General features: G+C 41.5%; 1 protein-coding gene across 3 annotated transcripts in view; it reads right to left on the bottom strand.

The window, feature by feature from the left end:
- The window catches only part of LOC124612336 (tyrosine-protein phosphatase non-receptor type 23-like), a 158,215-nt gene that overhangs the window by 83,805 nt on the left and 52,547 nt on the right, over nucleotides 1-21,863 (bottom strand). For all 3 annotated transcript variants that reach the window (XM_047140485.1, XM_047140483.1, XM_047140484.1), the window contains exons 5-7: nucleotides 6,234-6,346; nucleotides 1,807-1,983; nucleotides 551-792 (exon numbers count right to left, since the gene is read on the bottom strand). In XM_047140485.1, the coding sequence (XP_046996441.1) occupies nucleotides 551-792; nucleotides 1,807-1,983; nucleotides 6,234-6,346 (532 nt within the window). The remainder of the gene's footprint in view (nucleotides 1-550; nucleotides 793-1,806; nucleotides 1,984-6,233; nucleotides 6,347-21,863) is intronic.

The raw sequence follows: 21,863 nt of genomic DNA, 5'->3' as shown, positions 1-21,863 counted from the left end.
GAAAACAATGTCGTATACTGTGTAATGTGTCTAAAAATAAACTAGAGTCTTGGATGTAGATCCACTAAGCATATTATGAACATTAGCATGTATATATCTATATCTTTGTGCCAATTTGAAGAGCCTTACATAGATTCTGAAATAAAACACAATTGTCAATTTTGAGCATGCCACAATTAAGATAATAATATCTTTTGCCTCATTTATTTAACCAGATGACAATCACAGATTTTACTTCAATGATTAAAACTTGAAGGAATATCAATAAAGTTGAGTGACCACAATGCTGGCATCAGTCAGTACACATTTCAGCAACATTTTTGTTCTTAAACAACTATATCCACACAGATGTGCTCATACATTTGCTATAACTACAATAAATGAAAACTTTATCTCATATACTGACTGGCTTTCAATGGAATACTACGATTTTTCTGGATTCAACATAAAACACTGATGTACTTTCAGTAAGCAGATATACAAGCAACACTAATTTTGGAACTCTATAGCTATTTCTGACTGAATGCACAATTTTATACCATCATACTACCTGTACAATGAAGATGCTTCATGTGCCTTCATGGGTACTAGTCGAGCAAATATGTCAGCTCCTGCTACTTCTGGATCATTAACATTAAACATAATGCCTTTCACAAGAGATGCACCTTTAACCTCTGGAAGAATGTCCAAGGGTGGGACCTCTTCATGATAGATGAACTCATTTTCATTTTTTGCTGCCTTTTTCTTTCCTTCCACAACATCATTTGTGAATGTTAAGGCTTCATTAATTGCCTATGTAAGAAAGAGAGATTTAAAATACAGCAGTTTTCAGTTTATATTACTTAGGGAGGGGAAATGTACAAATGTGTGTGCATTCTAAAGGGACCAAAATGCTAAGGTCATTGATCCCTTGACTTACACACTACTTAAACTAACTTATGCTAAGAACAACACACACACACACACACACACACACACACACACACACACACACGTGCCTGAGGGAGGACTCAAACCACTGACAGGAGGGGCCACGCAATCCATGACATGGTGCCTCAGACTGCGCGACGACTCCGCTTGGCTAGGGAGGGGAGAAAAACAATAAATTATGAGACAGAATTGTTGGTCAATATTTACATTCAGGGACAAAAATGTATAGTATCGCTGATAGACACATCATGTACAAGTATAAGGGGCAGACTACATAGCCTTCAAGAACTGTGTGTTCATTTGTTGGGGACAGGAGAGGAATTTGGTGGGGGAGGTTGGAAAAGGAAGGGCAGGTCACTCATTCCTCTCCCGTCTCATACTGGGGACTTTCATGGGGGAGGTTAAAAAAGGAAGGGCAGGTCACTCAGTCCCCAGGATGAGACAGATCCCCATCTCTATTGAGGACAATGATGTAGGAAGCTGGCAGCAATGTTTACCCCTTTCAAGTTCACTAATATTTACATTATGTACGTCTATTGGACATTCATAAAGCTTCAATGACAGGTTACTCTTCTTATACATTATTAATTTACAAGACACATTTGTAAATGTGGTAAGTGAATAACACATTCCTGCAGGTGTCAGCTGCTGGAGACAGATAGCAACAATCACAAAATAACTAACTCAGACACTAATCAATCTTTTCATAAACACATTAAAAAGAAGAAGAAGAAATGTGTTCATGCTTGGGTTATCTTCTACCTTGAAATAGTTTGCCATCTATAAGGTACAAACACTGATTTAAAAAAATAAACAAATCAATGTATTTTTGTTTTGGCTACTCGAGTAAACAATATTCCAATATTGACCACATACATCAATATTATCCATTCCTTTTGAAAGTTTGACAGCTTCTTCTAATTTCTCTGCTGCTGCTTGGTAAAAAGTAACTCGTTCACCCATTTTCTGCTGTTCTTCTGCCTGCTGACCACGGTACAGTAAAGATATACACGTGTGGTATACCATCTTGAATTTTACATAACGTTTCCAATTCTGTAAAAAATTACATAACAAAAATCATGTAACTGATAATTCGATAAAATTTAAAAATAATTACATAAAAATAATTACCAAAGTCTTCTTCTATTGCACATTAATTCACGTTTTCTAATAATTTATAAATACAAAATATAGTTTATTGTTGTCATGTGAACTATGAAAAAATAATTATGATGAGGATAGTTGCTACTCACCGAATATATGAGATGCTGTGTCACAGACAGGCATGGCAACAAGCCTGTCACAAAATAAGCTTTCGGCCAACAAGGCCTTTGTCAAACACACACACACACACACACACACACACACACACACACACACAGCTGGCTTCAGCTGCCAGAGACTGTGGTTGTGGTTGTGTGTGTGTGTGTGTGTGTGTGTGTGTGTGTGTGTGTGTGTGTGTGTGTGTAATATAAGAAAAGGTTATATACCAACTAAACATCATGTTCTTTTATCTGATGCCACACAATTCAAGAATTCTCATGGTGTATCAGTGCAAGCACTTAATTTATTTTAATGTGCCAAACCTCTCCTGCCAAGTATTATGTAGAACACAACCATACATCAGTACACAGTGAAACTGATCAATTGCTGACATAATTTCATTCACCGAGATGGCATCAAAGTTTTGAATAAATGTCATTTTTATGGGATTTTGTTGCACAAAATGATATTCAGATCCATCAACAAATAACGCAAACAAGACCAAGGGAATATACACGACAGGTATGTTCAAGTATACTCGCCTAAAGATGTCATTTCGCATTATGCAAGTGCTGATTCTGTAACAGACTTGGTACAGTGAAATTGTTTGCAAGCATGATTCTTTATGGTATCAATGATACAGTAGACATATTATTAACATACTGTAACTTAAATTTTTTTCTAGCTGACTTTTCATTTCACAAAATTGTGTGTGTTTCTGACATTATCAACCAGATGGCAGTGACAATCACCCTCTTAGATTTTGTTTGTTCTTTCCATTACAAAAGAATGTGGGCACTGTTTGCTTCTTGTTTCAGAGTTATCTTCAAAATAAAAACTGAACAACATCTATCAAGTAACACTATGTACTCCAAAAAATGTGTAGTCAATACTACACAGCTACAGTGAACACTTATAGCATAATAAAACAGTATAACCAATGTCATTATTAATCTGCTAGAATTAAATAAGGTAACATGCATGAAATCGATGACAATCTACTGATATGAACTAACAGCGAAAACTATTTGGAAGTGGTGAACACACTGTGATTAATAGAAGTTTGTGCCAGACCAGAAATCAAATTCTGTTTTCTTCCTTTTTGTGAGTAGTCCCCTTAATTGTTACACTATCTGGGCATCCATTCAGGCCTGATTCAAACATTCATTATCACTTATGTTCCCTCCTATTTCCTTAAATATCAGTTGTCACAACATATTCATTACATAGGAGATTCAGCACATCTGAACATTTTCTGATGTCATTATTTCATATCACAGCATCTTCAATGATTTCATTCCCACTGCCTCCATTCATTTCATTTCAGCAAGTTTACTTGAATTAGAAAAATAAATCCTTGTATCAGGGTAAGCCAAAGGCCTCCACCAAATCTGTTCTCCTGTAGCTGCAGTCCCGCATACTCTGTGGAGAACCACTACAGTGGTTGGTTGGTCGATTTCACGGAGGGGACCAAACAGTGAGGTCATCGGTCCCGTCAGATTAGGGAGGGAAGCCGGCTGTGCCCTTTCACAGGAACCATCCCGGAATTTGCCTTAAGTGATTTAGGGAAATAACGAGAAACCTAAATCAAGATGGCTGGACACGGGTCTGAACCATAGTTCTCCCGAATGCGAGTCCAGTGTGCTAAGCCTTGCGCCACTTCACCAGGTCACTACAGTGAGTGAGTGGTAATCACTGAGGGAAATATAACTAACAATGAAAGTTTGAGTCAGGTCTGGAGGCACGCTCAAATAAGCTAACAGCTAAGGCAACTATTTGCAAAATGCACAGATGACAGTTAAAGTACTGGTATGACAAATTTTCATTTATGAATTTATTTGCTTCCAATGACTGATAAACCATCTTTCTGTGTAGTTAATCCCTTATACCTGGTAAACCCTCATTCGAGATAAAAATAGAAATTGCATTCATAAGATCATTTGTGCCTGTGCAAAAGATAATAGGATTTTTAACTGTATTTACCACTTTCTATTGCTCTAACAGTAAAACTGTCAGTCCACAGATCGTCGTCCTCCTCCTCCTGCACATGTTACCACATTCACCCAACTACAATATGACACTAAATATAAGGTAACTACTTTCTTTTGACAAGGCTCCTTGAGAAAGTGTATTTTTACATATTCTGACTAGTCAAATTTAGAAATTGTTTCATATCAGTGAATGCATACTAGCTTTGAATTCCATGACATATGCAGTTGGAAAATTCCTCTTTATTTCTATTGCCTTCAGCTGGACAATTTCTCGCGTAATCAGAAGTCTAAATTACATTTATCTCACAGATACTGAAAAACTTGCTGCTCCAATCCGTGAAACCTTTCTTGATTTGGTCTCCTGAAATAGTGATGTGTGGAACTGTTGACTTTGAATTTATTCTTCATCTGATGCCACCAACAAATATTCACTTTGGGATATCAAATTTTCTTCCTACTGTAAATTTGTTTGTGACTTTTGCTTCAAGAACAGCCATTGACTCAAAATTAGTGTTGTATTTTCTAGATGAACCAATTGTGAAGTCTGCCTTTCTACACAAATTCACAGCTGTGATTTGCATCCATTGTCAACTGTTGCAATTTACCACTCTTACAGCTTTAAGCAAACTGAATAACAACAATATGTTATTCTCTCGGCTCCCTAGCACGGAATCAGCAGAAACGGGACCACTTCAGCCTAACAGTACACTGTTTCATTTGTTGCAAACCTCAAAAATCAATACTGCTGTCTACAGAGTTCAACACCAAAAGTTTTGGGTTGTTAGGCTGATTGGAATGAGTTCTGATGACATGTCACCTCTACAGTTTCAGTGGGAGTAAGGGTAGGAACGATCTGAGATAAGAATAACTGAAAATTAGGAGTATGAATGTCAGCCTCGACAGTATCTACACTTTTAATACTTGTGAATAAACTATTGTTGTTTTTACATGATACATGAATTTCATTCCTTTTACTGATATATGACGGAGGGGGAAGGGTGGGGGGGGGGGGGGGAGGGGGAGGAACTGGGAAATGCTGAGTAATCAGCTAGTTATGGGATGAAGTCAGTCACCAGTGAGCTGTTAGTGAATAGCAAGGCATTGTTCAGCATCTACTATGGGTCCTACCTATTTGTCCAGTGAGTTGTAGCAGTAAATATAATAGACTCAACACTGATTTAAAAAGTTTCTCAGACTTTATTCCAGATAACAAGCCACTTTCACTCCTTATTTAATACCCATATGTTAGACACACATCTGTACAACTGTAACAACATCACCACCATAATAGTGGTGGCTAAGGTGAGCGGCTGATCCAGTAAACCATGTCGAAATGCAGACATCACACAAATACCTTCGTATTATGATCTGATACTTTTTCGTGCAGCCACGAAGTCAAACAACGAAAAAGCCTGTTTCATAATAATATAGCGGGGTCTTAAGTAATCAGAAAGTGGGCTCAAACAATAACAACAAACAACATTCAATTGACAATTAGCAGTGAGAGGTAAGAGGAGGATGGCAGAATGCACAAAGATCACGAGGGAAAGAGATACCTGAGACTGCTGCTTTCAGTTTTGAAATCTGGAAAACTTAACTATCATTGAACAGATATGCATTCATTGACTTTCATGAGAAAATATTCGGCAGTCGATATGTACATGAAAAGCAGAGAACATTTTGAACTCCTGTTCTTCAGAGAAGAAAATTTGAAATACACAGACACAAAAATACTTGCAATGGCATGGTACAAAGTTCATGTGTACATTCGTATCTCCAACTCTTGAGGACGGAGAAGAGTTCAAAAGCAATTACCTTTCTATTGTTTTGTGATTACTAACCTCTCAAATTTCTTTTAAGATGATGCCACTTCTAACAATCATGACTTCTACTGTGTCTGGGACTTTTCGTAAACCAAAGATTTAGCTTTCGTTGCATTCATCAATGAAGATTTCTTCTTCATTTTCTATTACATGTTTCATTTTTGCAAATTTATTTACAAGGGCAACACAATCTTTCTTGAAGTGAAGTTGCATTCTAAATACAAACCTTATATATTTTTGATCCTACGGTTTCTGCAATGGAACAGTCATCTGCACCTCCTTGTTCAAGTGTGTTGAGGGCTGAGCTGTAATAATCTACTATCTGAACAGCCACTTTTGCTGAAAAAATTGAAATATAGCTGTAAGTTTTATTATTAAAAGAAACAGATCACTAGAAAGAGAAGACAAAAATGGCTAGCAGCCTTGAGCGGCAGAGGGGAAAATAGGGGGGGGGGGGGGGAAGAGGCAGCTGGGAGAAGGATTAATTTAAGACAAGTCCAAGGATCTGAAAGTCATAAGAAAAAAAATAAAAAACAGAAACAAAATTAAACTGTGTTACCCTGTGAATCAAAATTCTACTGTAGAACAAATTAGAATGGGATTGTGAGAGAGGTAAATACAAACATCGACATAATACAGAAATTGTTGAAATCAAATGGAAATTTGTTGATTTGTTGAGAGCAATTAGTTGTAAAGATGACAAAACCCCTCTGTGGGCTGAAAACACCTTGTTAAAACCAGTTTGCACACCTAACAAAGTCAGTTCAATAGCCAGTAAAAATAACAAAACTGAATATGAGAATAGCATAAGTATACATTTTGGTTTCAACGTTTGCTTGATGTATGTTAATGGTTGCCACTGTTTCCCTATACTATACATCAAAATTTGTCTGTTCATTCAGTTTCATTCTGGAACACACACACAATGTTTCTGACATACAGCATTTACAGGGTGTTCCATTCCATTTATATGATGAACACCTGCCTGGGGAATTGCAAGCCGGCCACAGAAGTTGCGCCTGCTGATCGCATGGGTCCCACAGGGCCACACTCCCTTTTTCTGTGTGTTTTAGCCTGAAGGCCTTACAGACAAACACACCCAGTCGGTCAGCGACATTCGAGCAATGAAACAGGCATCACGCATGTAACAGTGAAGTTCGTGAATGCAACAATGGCAAGAGCAACAACAAGTGTTTATTTACGATTCGTGTGTGCTGACAGTGTCTGCTCATACTGTTCAGAGGCTGTTTGAACAGAAGTTTCCAGGTGTTTTGAGTTCTGAGTCAGAATGCAATTCACAAATTAGTGAACAAATTTTGTGAAACAGGAAGTGTTCAAGACAAGATGCTTAAATGACAACGTACAGTGCTCACAAAAGCTTGTCTCGATGATATTGCATACAGCCTCAGGGTGTATATGTGGACAAGGAAAAAAAATTCCTGCATTTTTTCCGGATTTCCCGGTTAAAAATACACTTTCTCCCAGGTGAAAATACACTTTTTCCGTGTTAAGTGACAGTATATTCTTCCTTGGCACTGTAAAAGTCATCAATCCTTTGAATGTTTATGGCTTTATGTACCGATGTAGAATTTCCCGGCACTTTAGAAAACGAAACTCAGGGGGAAATACATGTTTTGAAAGACCTTTGATGTGCAGCAACATGTACACTGCTTATTTTCGTATTACGAAGGTATAAATTTGATTTATACCAAACAACGCATGTCGCTTTCCGAAGCATTGAAATCGAGATTGCGATGCGCTTTTGTAAGTGTCATAGCTCATTCACGTCATCTCGCCAGCTGATGACAGCAATAGGACATGTGATGTAGTCAGTCAATAGCAAGATCACTCTTAATTAGTGCGAATACACGAATAAGAAAAGTTAATGACTTAAATTAATATACATAGCATTCACGTGTAATATTGGTCTCAAAGATTAATAAGTTGGAAGAGAAGCTAAGCTTCCACATATAACGTTGATCATTTTTGCGCGTGTTACACTTTAAGATACATCACACAAATGTGCCAGTAAAATTTTTAATAATGACGCAAATGTCTCGTCTTCTGGGCTCGAAATTCTTCTAAATGGTCGTCCTCAAAGAGTTGTTTTTGAAATGAGAGTCAAACGCTTTGTGATTTAAGAAATTCATTGTATATTCTCGCACATAGTTCATCTTGCGGAAAAGGAAATCTGCTTTGAATGTAACGCTTTTCAAACCACTATTCGCAATATTTTCCCGCGACCTGTTAGAAGTAGGTTCATTTCAGCAGTTGCAAGAAAGCGCCAGATAACTGGTATCACCGCGCTTGCACAGCTACGATGATGCAGGAAGCCCATATGTTCGTACATGTAAAACATTAAAAGATCTTACACTATGTCATAAAAGAAACAAGACATCAAAGGATACTTCAAGAGTGCCGGGATTTCGAGAACCATACTAAAATGCATAATTCGGCTTAAAATGCACATCCATATGTATATTTTCTTGGAGTACCAGTACTCATGTTCGGTTCTTTATTATAGCATAATGCTGTGGCTCCGATGAGATCGACACCAGCATCAATATGCGTTCGTCTTTGGACTCTGAGCATCGTCTTTGGCCTCTGAGCATTGTCTTTGGGCTGTTCCTCCATGTTCAGTTCTTTGTGAGCCTTGCATGTGTTTAGGTGAATAAATGAACTATTGCTAAATGGGTGTTGTTTGATGTAACCAAACCAAACTTCTCCCTCACTGGTGACCCCGAGTTATAATGTCTTCTGTTTTTGCTGACCTCCGCGTTGGTTATTTTTGTGTATTACATCGACACAGCATTCGAACAATGACTTCGGCCCAGCGCCTAACACCGGATTTTGTGATTGACATGCATCATGTTGCGGGCGATGTACACCCACCAGGAATGCAACATGATGCCTCACACTACATGATGCTGTCGATTTCGACAGATGTTTTCGAGCCTGCAACAATAAGTGAGGTTAGGAGTGCGCATAACTCCGGCTATCAAACGTCTTTGTTCCCGCCACATGTGCCCTCCCTCATCGACTGTGCAGTTACCTCTTACGGATCTCCGTGCAGTGCGGGACCAATGCCGATTTCTGCAAATGCTTCGTCAGACAACCTACTACCGCCTGGACAAAGATTTGCCATGCCGAAATCCGTGCAGTACCACGCGGATACCTGCCATGTGGCCGGAACTGCTTCGTCCACAGGTCAACTTCCTCAGCATCTGACCAAGCCCGTGCCTGCCTCGGTTCAGCATCAGCACATGCCTTCCTACTTTGATACCTCGTCCTTCAACAGGAACAATTACTTGTTATCTGTGCCTGACCCCCACCTTCATCCCACCGCTATGCCTCGGTGTTTTGTGTCACGACATTCACCTTATCCGCACACCGTTTTGAGTGGAGTGACTATGAACAGTGAACTTTCACACACCCCGTCCCACGTTCGACATAATTTCCCACACTGTGCTTCTGGACAGCCCGCACCTCAGCAGCCTCCCTGCAACACAGGTGGCCCCGGCTCTGGTCATACGTCGAGTTTTCCGCGGACTAACATGCGTTCTCAAACTTTGAACTTTTTCTCACCTGTCGCCACCGCGCCGGCTCCAGTCGAGCTTCTGCTACTGTTCTCGGCACATCTCGGTGCCTCATCCCCATCGGTCTTCCGCGACGCATCAATCCAAACACACCCGAAATGTGTTGAGCTTCCGCAACTGCAACTGACACATTACAGTGTCTCACCCGCGTCGGACTTCCGCGTTGCGACGGATCGCGCTCAACCACAACGTGTCACCTTCACGCTACGACCCTAACAGCCGTCGTTCCACATCCCCTGGAGGAACACTCTCCTGGAATACTACAGCAACAACAGCTCGATTCAGGCAGTGCCCCGACGAACTCAACTCAACCTGTTCTTCTGAACATTCTACAACACTTACCGACGCTGCCGCCGTTTAATCCTGACAGAGCAACAACCTGGTTCAAAATTGTGGACGAAGTGTTCAACCATTACAAACTCGACGTGTCAACCAGGTTTCTGTGCCTCATCACCCACCTGCACGACCAGGAGGACTTGATTGCTGACCTGGTCGACGCCCTGGACTCATCTACCCAGTACACTCTAGCCAAAAAGACAGTTCTACGTCGGCTTGCACGCTCAACTGAGGTAGCAAAACAGCAAGTGCTCCACGTTGAGGGACTAGGCAACGACAAACCTTCCCAGCTCTGGAGAAGGCTACGTGCCCTGGTCAGCGCCGATCTATTCTCTGACACAGCTCTCCTCGCCATCTGGTCAGACAAACTATTGGAACATCCACTTTGCTCTGAACCTGTAGAGCATGGAATGACAATCGCAGAAAAGCTACACGATGCATCACTGCTCTATTTCGCCAGCCACTGCCTACCTGACAAGTCTCAGGTTCAGGCTCATTGCCCTGTGGCCGGACACGCCCGGGGCCGTACTGTGTCGACCGTTCCGCTCGCTCTGCGAAGCTGTAAACAAGCAACTGGGATATCACCGGCTCCCCCCTCCTGCAACCGAACCTGCTGTGGCCACTGAACATCGGCCACCGCCACTGGCAACGAACTTTCCGCAGGAAATGCAACCGCACTACCCGTACTGTTACTTCCACACACGGTTTGGTGAGGCGGTATGGAACTGCTGACCACCCTGCTACTTCCCAAACGCCAATCGCTGGTAGGTCCGGGTGCCGCCTCCTGCACACAACGTGATAGGCACCCCCCAGTGCTCCATTCTGTCCGGGAACGACCGGATAATTGCGGATGACTTTACATTAAAGACATTTCGTCGAGATACCTTTTCCTAGTGGAAACAGGCACCGATGTTTCGCTGCTGCCTATGTCCTTAGTGTCGTCGAACATCCGCCTTCATCATACTTCACTGCAAGCCGTGAATTCAACTAAACTACAATGGTTGGGTTCAACTTCCCAAGTCATCTCTCTCTCTCCGCAAACTGCAAACTCGAGTGGACTTTTTTAGTGCGCGAAATTGACAAACCTATACAAGGCATTGACTTCTTGCGACACCACAAAATTTCACCGGATCTAGTGCGAAACACCGTGTTTCATCATTCGTCCAAGACTCACTTCCCCTGCGCTCCGTCGAGCACACATAAAGGGTGCTGACAATATAGTTGCTGATTTCCTTTCAAAAGTGGACGCTGTCCATTCGCTGTTAGACCTCTCTGAACTGCCTAACCTCCAACCCGTTGACAATGAAACACAAAACCTGATTTCAGACTCTACTTCTTCACTACACTTCGTCCGCAACACCTTCCCTGGCATTTCTGGTGAGATCTGGTGCGACGACAGTACGGGGACGTTACGCCCCCTCATCCCAACCACGCTCCGTTGAGCTGTCTTCAATGCATTACATAATTTAGCCCACCCCAGAGTTCGAGCGTCCGCCTGCCTCGTAGCAGAGCTACTCGGCATTCGTGCGATCTATGAGGAAGACCTCAAAGGCACAACAGCAGAGTTCCTATACGGCCAGAACATTGTTCTCCCTGCCAAACTTGTGAGCCCTTCTGCTTCTCTCCCTCAGTCTGACTTACCTTCCTTCGTGGACCGCATCAGACGCTACTTCATCGACCTCCATATCCCTCCGCCTGCCAGCCATTCCCGCCCTAAGGTTCACATCCCGAAATCTCTGGACAATTGCGAGTACATCATGCTCTGAGATGACAATGTCCGTGCTCCCCTCCAACCTACATATACCGGCCCGTACCGAGTTCTCCGGCGCTCAGCCAACACCTATGACATCCAGATGAAAGATTCAGCTGTTACAGTCTCTCTCAACAGACTTAAGCCTGCTCATGTCGAGCCTTCTTCTACTCCCCTCAGGCCACGACCACGCCACTCACTGTCATGGTTCACGTCGCTCTGACCACTCCCTCCATGTCAGACTTACACACTCGATAGAGTGACTTCCAGCTCCAATCGTCGAGCTCTCCTCCGACCTCGCCCTCTACTCCGGTCTCACGAACTCCGTTGAGTGACCACATGCTCCCCACGTCAAGCTTACCTACGATCATGCCCTCGCCACCGGGCCCTTAGCTGGTCCCTTCGACCTCTCCACTGTCGCCTGCCTCACCCTGTCGAGGTCTCTCACGCCCCGCCATCTTGAACGTACCCTCGCTTGAGGTGTTTGTGCCTGTCCCCCCAGACATAATCCACGACATCTCAATAATACTGCACGATTATACACTGTTCGTTGTGTGTTTCTCTTCATCCTGTGCTCATGACACAGCTTCCACCATTCCCTGCCACCTGGTGGGATGTGTTCCCCTCCCGCCCGATGTCGACCTGGACATGCTTCGTGTGTTCGCCACACCCACCGGAGACATCGTCGTCATCGCTCCGTTCCACCCGCAAACCGCCGTCCTGCCTGTCGCTGCACGACCAGCACACCAAGTACAACGCCCGGCTCGCTTCAACGACTTCCAGGTTCAGTGGCCGAACCTTCCTTCACAACATCTACCCACACAGCTCCCCGATGACGCTGTCGAGCTGACCGTGGTCCGGCTGCTGCGGACCACACCTGCTGACCCCTTAGTTACCCCCCCCCTCCCGGCCTCTCAAGAGTAGTCCATACTGCGGAGGGGGGGCAGGAGGGGGGGGGCTATGTGGCGCTGATGAGGTCGACACCAGCATCGATATGCGTTCGTCTTTGGACTCTGAGCATTGTCTTTGGCCTGTTCTGCCATGTTCAGTTCTTTGGGAGCCTTGCATGTGTTTAGGTGAATAAATGAACTATGCTAAATGGGTGTTGTTTGGTGTAACCAACCCAAACTTCTCCCTCAATGCCATACGTGCATCTGAAATGCAGGGAACAGTTGAAACTAGCCAATAGTGTGAAATCAAACACTTTGTTTCAAATAAATTGACTGCCTCAGTAGAAAGGATTGATAAAAGCCAAATCTCTTTTGCAAACCAGCAAACATAACTTCATTGTTCTGTAAGGCGATTAATGTTTGACTGCCAAAGTTGGAAATAAAATCTGAAACTATTAACAGATTTTAGCCTGCCATAATTATGTGAATGTATTTTAATTCATTTGATAGCTCCCAGCCACAAAAATCCGTTTTGTTATCATTTAAAGTGAGAGCAGTAAATGAAGATGAAACAACAAAATCACTGAACGTAAACACAGTTCACGTGTAGACGACCCACCTCCCCACCACAACTCGGACTGCTCTGTGTACCAGCCCCGGATCTACGATATTTCCGAACAGGGGCAATATTGAGTAGTGGCGCTCAGCCACTTTTCCGTAACCAGAAGCGGGAGAAGGTACTACTCATATGCAACTCAACTATGCATGTGCAAGAGCCCGCCCGCAACTGTTCAAACCAATCTAATTTAAACAGTTGTCATGTCACGCTCATCAGAGGCAATTTGTTGCTATAAAGCATTGCATAGTGTTCCTAAAGCCTTTGACACACTGTTGGCAGACGCTTGTATGAGCACTGTTTTGTTATTGTATATGCACATTTCCTTTGCAACTTAAGTTTTATTTTCGCCCGTCCCCCACCCGTTCATGTTTTGTTGCTGCAGTAGCAGGATACAATAATATCCTTTGTTAGAGTATTGGTTCTTACCAGTCAAAATCACAAAAATTTAACTGAAAACTAAAACAATGAAAAATTTCCGGGTTTTTCCCGGTTTTCTTCCGGATGAAAAAATTCCTGGGTTTCTCCCAGATCTCCTGGTTGTCCCGGGTCGTATACACTCTGAGCCTGGAAAAGTCCCCTGAAAAGTTTCTTCCTGGATGTATTTCACAGCAAACACAAATACTGTGCACCTCTGTACAAAGAGGTGCTAAACTGTTTGGGCTAAGGCTCTATAAAGTATGAGAAGTACAAGAACTTTGATCTGGTGTTCCTGTGCACAGGCTTAAGTTTTGCAAATGGGCTTTAAAACAACTGTGGGATGGTGAAATGGATGCTTACCTCATTCTGTTTTAAGACAAGGCTTGGTTCCATTTACATGGATATGTTGATTCCCAAAACTGTCGGCATTGGAGTGCAGATAGATCTGCAGTGCTTCATGAGGAACCCCTTCATGATCAGCAAATAGGGGTGTGGTGTGCAGTTAGTGGTGGCGGGATAATAGGCTCAATGTTTTTAATGACACAGTTACAAGTGAAAGATATGTGCAGAACATTTTGCGACCGTTTTTTAATGAACTGAGAGAAAGATAATGAAGCTTCGCATTTTTTCACAGGATTCGGAAAGGGCTCATATGGAAAATGTTTCTTCGCACGCAATTCTCAATGTGTTCAATGAAAGAGTGATTAGTAACAATATCTGGTCAGCAAGAAGTCCTGATTTAACTCCATGCAATTTTTATTTGTGGGGTGCATGGAAGGACAAAGTGCACACAACAAATCCTCACACAATAGAGGAACTCAAGGATGAAAAATATCCGTGAATCAATTAATTCATATCTCAGAGAGAATTACACCGTGTGATTGATAATTTCTTGAGTAGATGTCAGAAAAGCATGGAAAATAATTGCAGGCATTTCCAGCATCTCCTTGTGTGACATGGGTGAGTACAAAATTTATTTGCTTATATTTTAAATGTAGTCATGTTGTAATGCTGTAATAGATGGGCAACACGGCATCTGACTGCCGTGCAACAGAGCACTCACTGCCTGGCATCTAGTGCGTGCACAGGTGGTCATCAGATAAATGGAACACACTGCATATACTGACTTCGATATTACAACTTCTGGGACACAACAGAACAAAATGATAAAATTACGTATTTCTCTAGCCTTACTTTGGACAGGGCACTAAATTTCACAAAGGATCCCTCAAACTGATATTGCCTAGAGTCCTATAGATGAAGACTTAACAACTAAATGCAGCCATCCTGGTTCAGCTAAAACACAACCATCTACTTTATTCTTTAGCTCTTTCTTTTACTATGCCTCTCTGCAATTTCTTTCTTTGTGTCTATCCAGTTTCACCACTGTCTCAACACTACAACTTATGTCCAGTATTTATCTTTTCTTCCTTTTTTCGCTCCTGTCAATTTCCTTTGCAGACTTTGTGGTTCTTTAGTGGATATACGGGCAAGAAACAGATGCACTCCATGAAAGAGAATTCAGATATTAAGTTATTCTACATCTAATAAAAATAGTGGAAGTAATACATAACTTAATTTGTTGTAATTGCAGAGTCAATTGCTAACAGTAAATCTGAATGTTTAAATACTATATATACAGATACAAAAGTTTACAATTCAGTCTTTTTCAATATAATGACAATTCCACACATGACGAGCTCTGACTGGTGTGAAAGTCTGTAAATGATACTAAATGGCAAACACACAAAATGGGCTCTGTGCATTGATGTTTCAACTTGAGGAGCTCTGGAGAGGGGATGTTTGGACATTATTGGTAGAGCGTAAGCATTGGTGGCAGTGCTCTCATGCTGCAGTGGTGGCTGTAGGAAACGTGGTGTGACTGTGGTTGCATGTTTTAAAGTGTGGCTGACCAGATGGTGGCCAATACTGCACCTCCTCTGTCTTAAAATCTTTCTTTGCTATTTCTTCATTCCATCGATTATCTTTTAATTTTTTCTGTCCAAAATTACTCACTTTTCATTCAATATTTCTCCTCACATTGCATATATCCTCCTCAATAATGACTAAAATAAAAGCACTTAGTTTCTTCCTTGCAGAAGCTACGTATCACCTTTTATTAAGCTGACTGCATTTTTTTGGTGTTTTTATTTTATCAGAGCTTCATATACCCATGTAGTCATTTTAACAAATTGTAGCAATGTGTGCCAATGCCTCAATATGGACTGGCACAGCTGCATGATAATAGATTGCCTGACAAAAGAAGTAAGGCACCCACAAGGTATGGTCAGATGTCAATGTAACTATATATACATAGATACTCTGTAAGTCACCGTACAGTGGGTGATTGAGAGTATCCTGTGCCTTCCCTACTACTTGTCATTTCAAGCCCTTTTCTACTTGCAAACAGAACAAGGGAAAAAGACTGTCTGTAGGCCTTTATATGAGCCCTAATTTCACATATCTTACCTTCGTCGCCCTTACGCACAATGTATGTTGGCAGCAGTAGAATTGTTCAGCAATCAGCTTCGATTGCCAGTTCTCTAAATTTTCTCAATTATGTTTTTCGTAATGACTGTTGCCTTCCTTCCAGAGATTCCCATTTGAGTCCCCGAAGCATCTCTGTAACACTTACGTATTGTCTGAACCTACCGGTAACAAATCTAGCAGCCCGCCTCTGAATTGCTTCGATGTCTTCCTTCGATCCGACCTGGTACAGATCCAAAATACTTGAGCAGTACTCAAGAATAGGTTGCAGCAGCATCCTATATGCGATCTTCTTTACAGAAGAACCACTCTTTCCCAAAAATTCTCTCAATAAACTAAAGTCAATCATTTGCCTTCCCTGGCACAGTTTTCACCTTCGTTCCACCTCATATCACTATATCACTTTGTGTTATGTATGGATATTTAAATGACTTGACTGTGTCAAGCAAGACACTAGTAATATTGTATCTGAACGTTACAGGTTTGTTCTTCCTACTAACTGACACTAACTTACATTTTTCCACATTTAGGACTAGCTAATATTGATTACACCAACTGGAAACTTTGTCTAAGATGTCTTGTATCTTCCTACAGTCACTCAACTTTGACACTTTACCATGCATCATGGCATCATCAGCAAGCAACCGCAGATTGCTGCATCATGGCATCATCAGCAAGCAACCGCAGATTGCTGCCCATTCTGTCCACCAAATCAATTATGTATATAGGAAACAACAGTGGTCCTATCACACTTCCCTGTGGCACTCCTGACGATACCCTTGTCTTTGATGAACACTCACCGTCAAGGACAACATACTGTACTGTACTGTACTGTACTGTACTATTGTTTAAGAAGCCTTAGAGCCACTCACATACCTATCAATTTGTTCTGTATGCTTGTACCTTCATTAACAGCCTGCAATGGCGCAGTGTCAAATGCTGTTTGGAAATCTAGAAATATGGAGTCTTCCTGTTGTGCTTCATTCACAGTTCTAAGAATATCATGTACAGTAAAGTATGTATCACGCGAGAAACTACATACACATACACATTATCGGGTGCGCATGTACGACAGCGGATCAAATATAAACGAGATTTTATTTTTTATTTAAATTCATTTATTGAAAATCTCAAGGCAATCATAATTTATTTTTCCACATAGTCTCCTGCTTTGAAAATGCATTTGTCCCAGCATGTGGGCAGCTTTTTGATGCCCTCATCACAAAAAGAACCGGGTTGTACCACCAGCCAGTTGCACACGAAGTCTTCCACACTCTCGTTATCTTCAAACCATCGCCCTCCTAGAGCTTCTTTAAGTGGTCCAAATAAACGGAAATCACAGGGCGATAAGTCCGGGCTGTAAGGAGGATGATCAAGTGTAGTCCAGTGCATTTCCTGTAACTTGTAGATAGAGCTGCAGCATGGGGTCGCGCATTGTCATGGAGGAGGATGACCTGTCGAATCGATTGGTCTCGTCTTTTGCAACTCTTGCCTTGCTCAACAGTTTGCAGTAGTAAGCAGCATTGATTGTGCATTGCCCATGCAAAAAATTAATCAGCAAAATGCCTCACTGATCGAAAAAACCGTTTAAAGAACCTTGCCAGCTGACAGTAGAGTCTTGGCTTTCACTGGTGCTGCCTCCTCTTTCCTCCGCCACTCCTTACTGACTTGTTTGGATTCTGGAGGGTAGTGGTGAACCAGTGTTTTGTCACAGGTGGTGATCCGACTAAAAAATGCATCACCTTCTTCCGAAAACCTTGCTGTAAGCCTCTAACAGCCTCTAAACCTCTCAACTTAAGATTTTCTTTCAAAAGTTTAGTGACCCATCTGGAACACACTTTATGGAACTGTAGGTCGTTTGTGATGATTGCTTTACAGCTCCTATAACTGATTCTCTGACTTTTTGTGCAATTTCTGATACTATTGCCCATCGATCGTTGTCAATAATGTCTTTAACCGCACGAATGTTTGTTTGTAATGCTGGTCCAAGGACGTCAATTGTGTTGTTTATTTTCCACACGTTCTTGTCCTTCCTTGAACTTTTTATGACAGGCAAATACACGCATCCTTGATCATGTTTTATCATCAAACTGTGCAGTCAATCACTGGCATATTTCCACCGCTGTAACTCCTTCATGAGCAATAAATTTGATAATTATGTGTTGCGCAATGGAGGGGTGCTCCTGTTGCTCAGACATCCCGAGTGTTACTGATGAAATTTCAGGAAATAACTCACAGCACACTATCCCCTCACTTCTAATGGTCCCGCCTAAGCATAGCAGAAGCGGGGCCAGTCCTACCAACTGTTGATGTTCAGGAACAAAACTCCCATTTATATTAGATCCCCCCTTCATATATGATTTATAATTGCAATATTCTGTGACACATAGAACGGCTACCAAACTACCAGATTGGGTTAGTGCTGTTCATGGTTAGTGTGGTTACCAGGCCTGGCAAGGGCCGTGAACAGCATCAGATGTTGAGTGATCACTGTGAAGGACACAGATATGCTGCAAACAAGTTCAAGATAGTGTTATCAGCACCTGACAAGAGTTTGAAAGGAGCCTCATTGTGAACCTCCATTTAACAGGCTGATCGAATTCTGGAATACTAAGATTTGTGGGGCTTTGGATGAGACATCGGGCTGATGTTGGATGCTACAGGAATGAGAGTGCAGGAACATTTGTCATCAAGGTTTTGGTTGACCACATATGACTACCACACGAGAGGTTCACCAAACTGAGCACCATGCACATCATAACCCCTTCACATCTGCACCTACCATCTGAAAACAAGTAATGGACATTCTGTGTCATCCCACATAATCGGTCAGAGACTGACAGCAGCTGGACTAGGGAATTACCATCCCACAGGTAGGCTGCCATTAACACCACAACACAAACAGTTATGTTTGGAGTTGTGCATGACCAGGAAGCATGGACTGCAGATGAATGGCATCATATTGTGTTCAGTGATGTATCGTGATGCTCCACAACTCCTATAACCACTGACACCGAGTATGACTGTGACCAGAGAGATCACCTCCTTCCAATGTTTTTGAGAGGCACAACATTGTTACTCGTGGTGTCTTCTTGTTGGAAACCAATGGGTCTGGCTTCAGGTCATGAGTGGTACTGACTGAAGGCACTTTGATGGCGCAACTGTACGTCACTAACATCCTCTGTCTTCATACGTTACCTCTAATGTGGCAGTGTAATGGTGCCATTTTTAAACAGGATAATGCTCGCCCACACATAGAACGTGTCTCTATGAACTGACTGTGTGATGTTGAGTTGCCCCTGGCACCAGCAAGATCCCCAGACTTATCCCTAATAGAACATGTGTAGAAGCAGTTCGGGCACCAGCTCTATATCATTGCTAGTGTCCAGGATACCGAGGGCCAGTTTCAATAGTTGTGGGCCAGCTGCCTTCAACTTCATGACACCATTCCCAATTGAATCAATGCATGCCTCCAGGCCAGACAGGGAGCAGTAGCAGACTGTTAAGTGTGGTCGTATTGATAAGTTCTTTACAAACTTAAAAAAACTTGACTCAGTTTTGTTATCACTGAAATAACATTACATGCCCCCTCAAACTGTTGTGTTTCATTTCACTTCCACCTTCCCTTCTTGGTACTTCACTTTTTTGTTAGGCAGTGTACCTGCAGTTTAAGTTGAACACTAAAAAACAGTCCAAGTTGGAATTTTTCACATTTAACAAGTCACTGCCTGAGGTGAATGAAGAGATAAATGATGTAAAAAGTCCTAGACCTATTGAGGGCTGAAACCTGTGTAATGTTCTGACATTTAAATTCATTATTCAGTTCTGATAGACTTTAATTGTTTCAAAATATTTCACAGTTCATGGTAAGGTCTTTTATTATTTGTGAAGTTAGTAAATGGTAAGCTCAGCTTGTGGAACTAACAGTTCCATGCTCAACGAGAGGGGAGGGATAAGTTGGGAAAGGTTAGAAAAAAAAAATGGGAAGGTCACTCCGACCCTGTGACAAGAGGGACCCAACTTTAGTGAGGGATAGTACCATTTCCTTCTGAGAGAAAGTAGCCATTAGTTCTGAAAGCTTATGTGTGTACCCAGTTCCATGTAAAAACAAGAATTCCTTAGTAAAACTAACTACACCAAAAGAATAAAAAATAACAAATTAATGCCTGAATAACAATAATATGGTGAACATAGCCTGGGAAGCAATTCTGATATGTACTAGATAATTGTTGCCCAAAAGTAAATTGCAAAGGGGAAAAATTAGCATTTCTTTACATGAAGAGCAGTAGCAGAGAAAGTGGATATGTTCCACTATGCAATGTTTCACCCAAACCTTTGGATAGTTAGTACGACATTTAGCCAAAAACATCTCCACAGATCAGACTGCAAATTCTGTTTAGTGTCAAGAATTTTCCTGAACAACCACTACTTGGGCTCTTTTGATGAGTTGGGTTATAGTGATCCATTCTGATCTCCTGAACAAATGGGAAATAAAGAACTTTACTCAACACCACATATGCTTCAATGAGGCTAGCATAAATGATGTGAAGCAAGTGCCTTGTTACAGAAAGAAGTTTGTCCCACCTTGACAACCAAGCTCAGAATTTCATTCCTACGATTTACAATATTTAAGACAGATTAATTAAAGTAAAGGTCTGTACATTCATTGCTATCTAGACAGTAAAACAAAGATATACATTCTTAAAATACACAACATTTCACCATAATGTCCTTATGCTTATAATATGAATGAATCACAATTACATTGAGTTACCTCACATAATTTATGGGGCTATAAAGTATGATGATCAGACAGGTTCAGTAGCAAGTAAAACAGATGTCAGATTTCGGTTCATTGGTGAGATACTGGGAAAATTCACTGCCTACAAAGGAGATTGCTTACAAAACTCTTACATGACACATCCTAGAACAATTTCTAAGGTTTTCTCAGTGTGACTGACTAATGGTGTACTTACAGGTATTCAGTCAAGTTATTGTTTCCATTTTATGCACAATATTTCAATGACAGAGCCAATCATCATCTTCAGGGGCTGTAGGTTTTGATATTATGTGTATTTGCTGCCTAGATTCCAACCAGACAAAGAAAAACTTCAAATTATTATGTCACTGCCTGTACTAACTTGATTTATCAATTAGCGAGTTCTTTTTGGTTCCGTTCGTCAAACAAAAAATGTGTGGATGGCAAATTTCACCATCACAAAAAGTTTGAATCCACCTGAAATCATGTTTTTTGGGTGCCAACATCAGAGTGGAAAAAGTGTTTCTGAAACCGATTACAAAACATGGTAAGTACATACATTTTACAGACAAATGTTCTGAAAAACCATAAAAATATTTGTCAAAACAATGTTTTTCCTCCTTCTTCTTCTTCTTTTTTTGTTTCAGTATCTGAGGACCACATTAATTCGCGTCAACTTATTTTTTTTGGCCTTTCTCCTTGTCCAATATCTTTCATTCTCATAATTTGCAATCGTCTTCACTTTTCTGTCCACGATGATTTTGTTCTGGGTTTAGTTCAGTTTTTGAAATCTGTGAAAGTCTAAGTTTTTTACTTAACAATCGCCGTGTTGCATATCTCTGGTTTCTGTAACCCATTTCTTCTAGATTCCTTTGTACCTCTTGGATTCAGCATACTTTGGTTTTCTTATTCACCAGAAACTGTATTATTTGCTGTGTTAAGATGTGTCTGAAGAACATGCTCCTCCTCTCCTTGATGATATCCAAGATTACCTCCATTTTG

The sequence above is a fragment of the Schistocerca americana genome, chromosome 4 (assembly GCF_021461395.2).
Source record: "Schistocerca americana isolate TAMUIC-IGC-003095 chromosome 4, iqSchAmer2.1, whole genome shotgun sequence".
Taxonomy (NCBI): Eukaryota; Metazoa; Arthropoda; class Insecta; order Orthoptera; family Acrididae; genus Schistocerca; species Schistocerca americana.
This window is presented reverse-complemented; position numbering and strand designations above follow the sequence as displayed.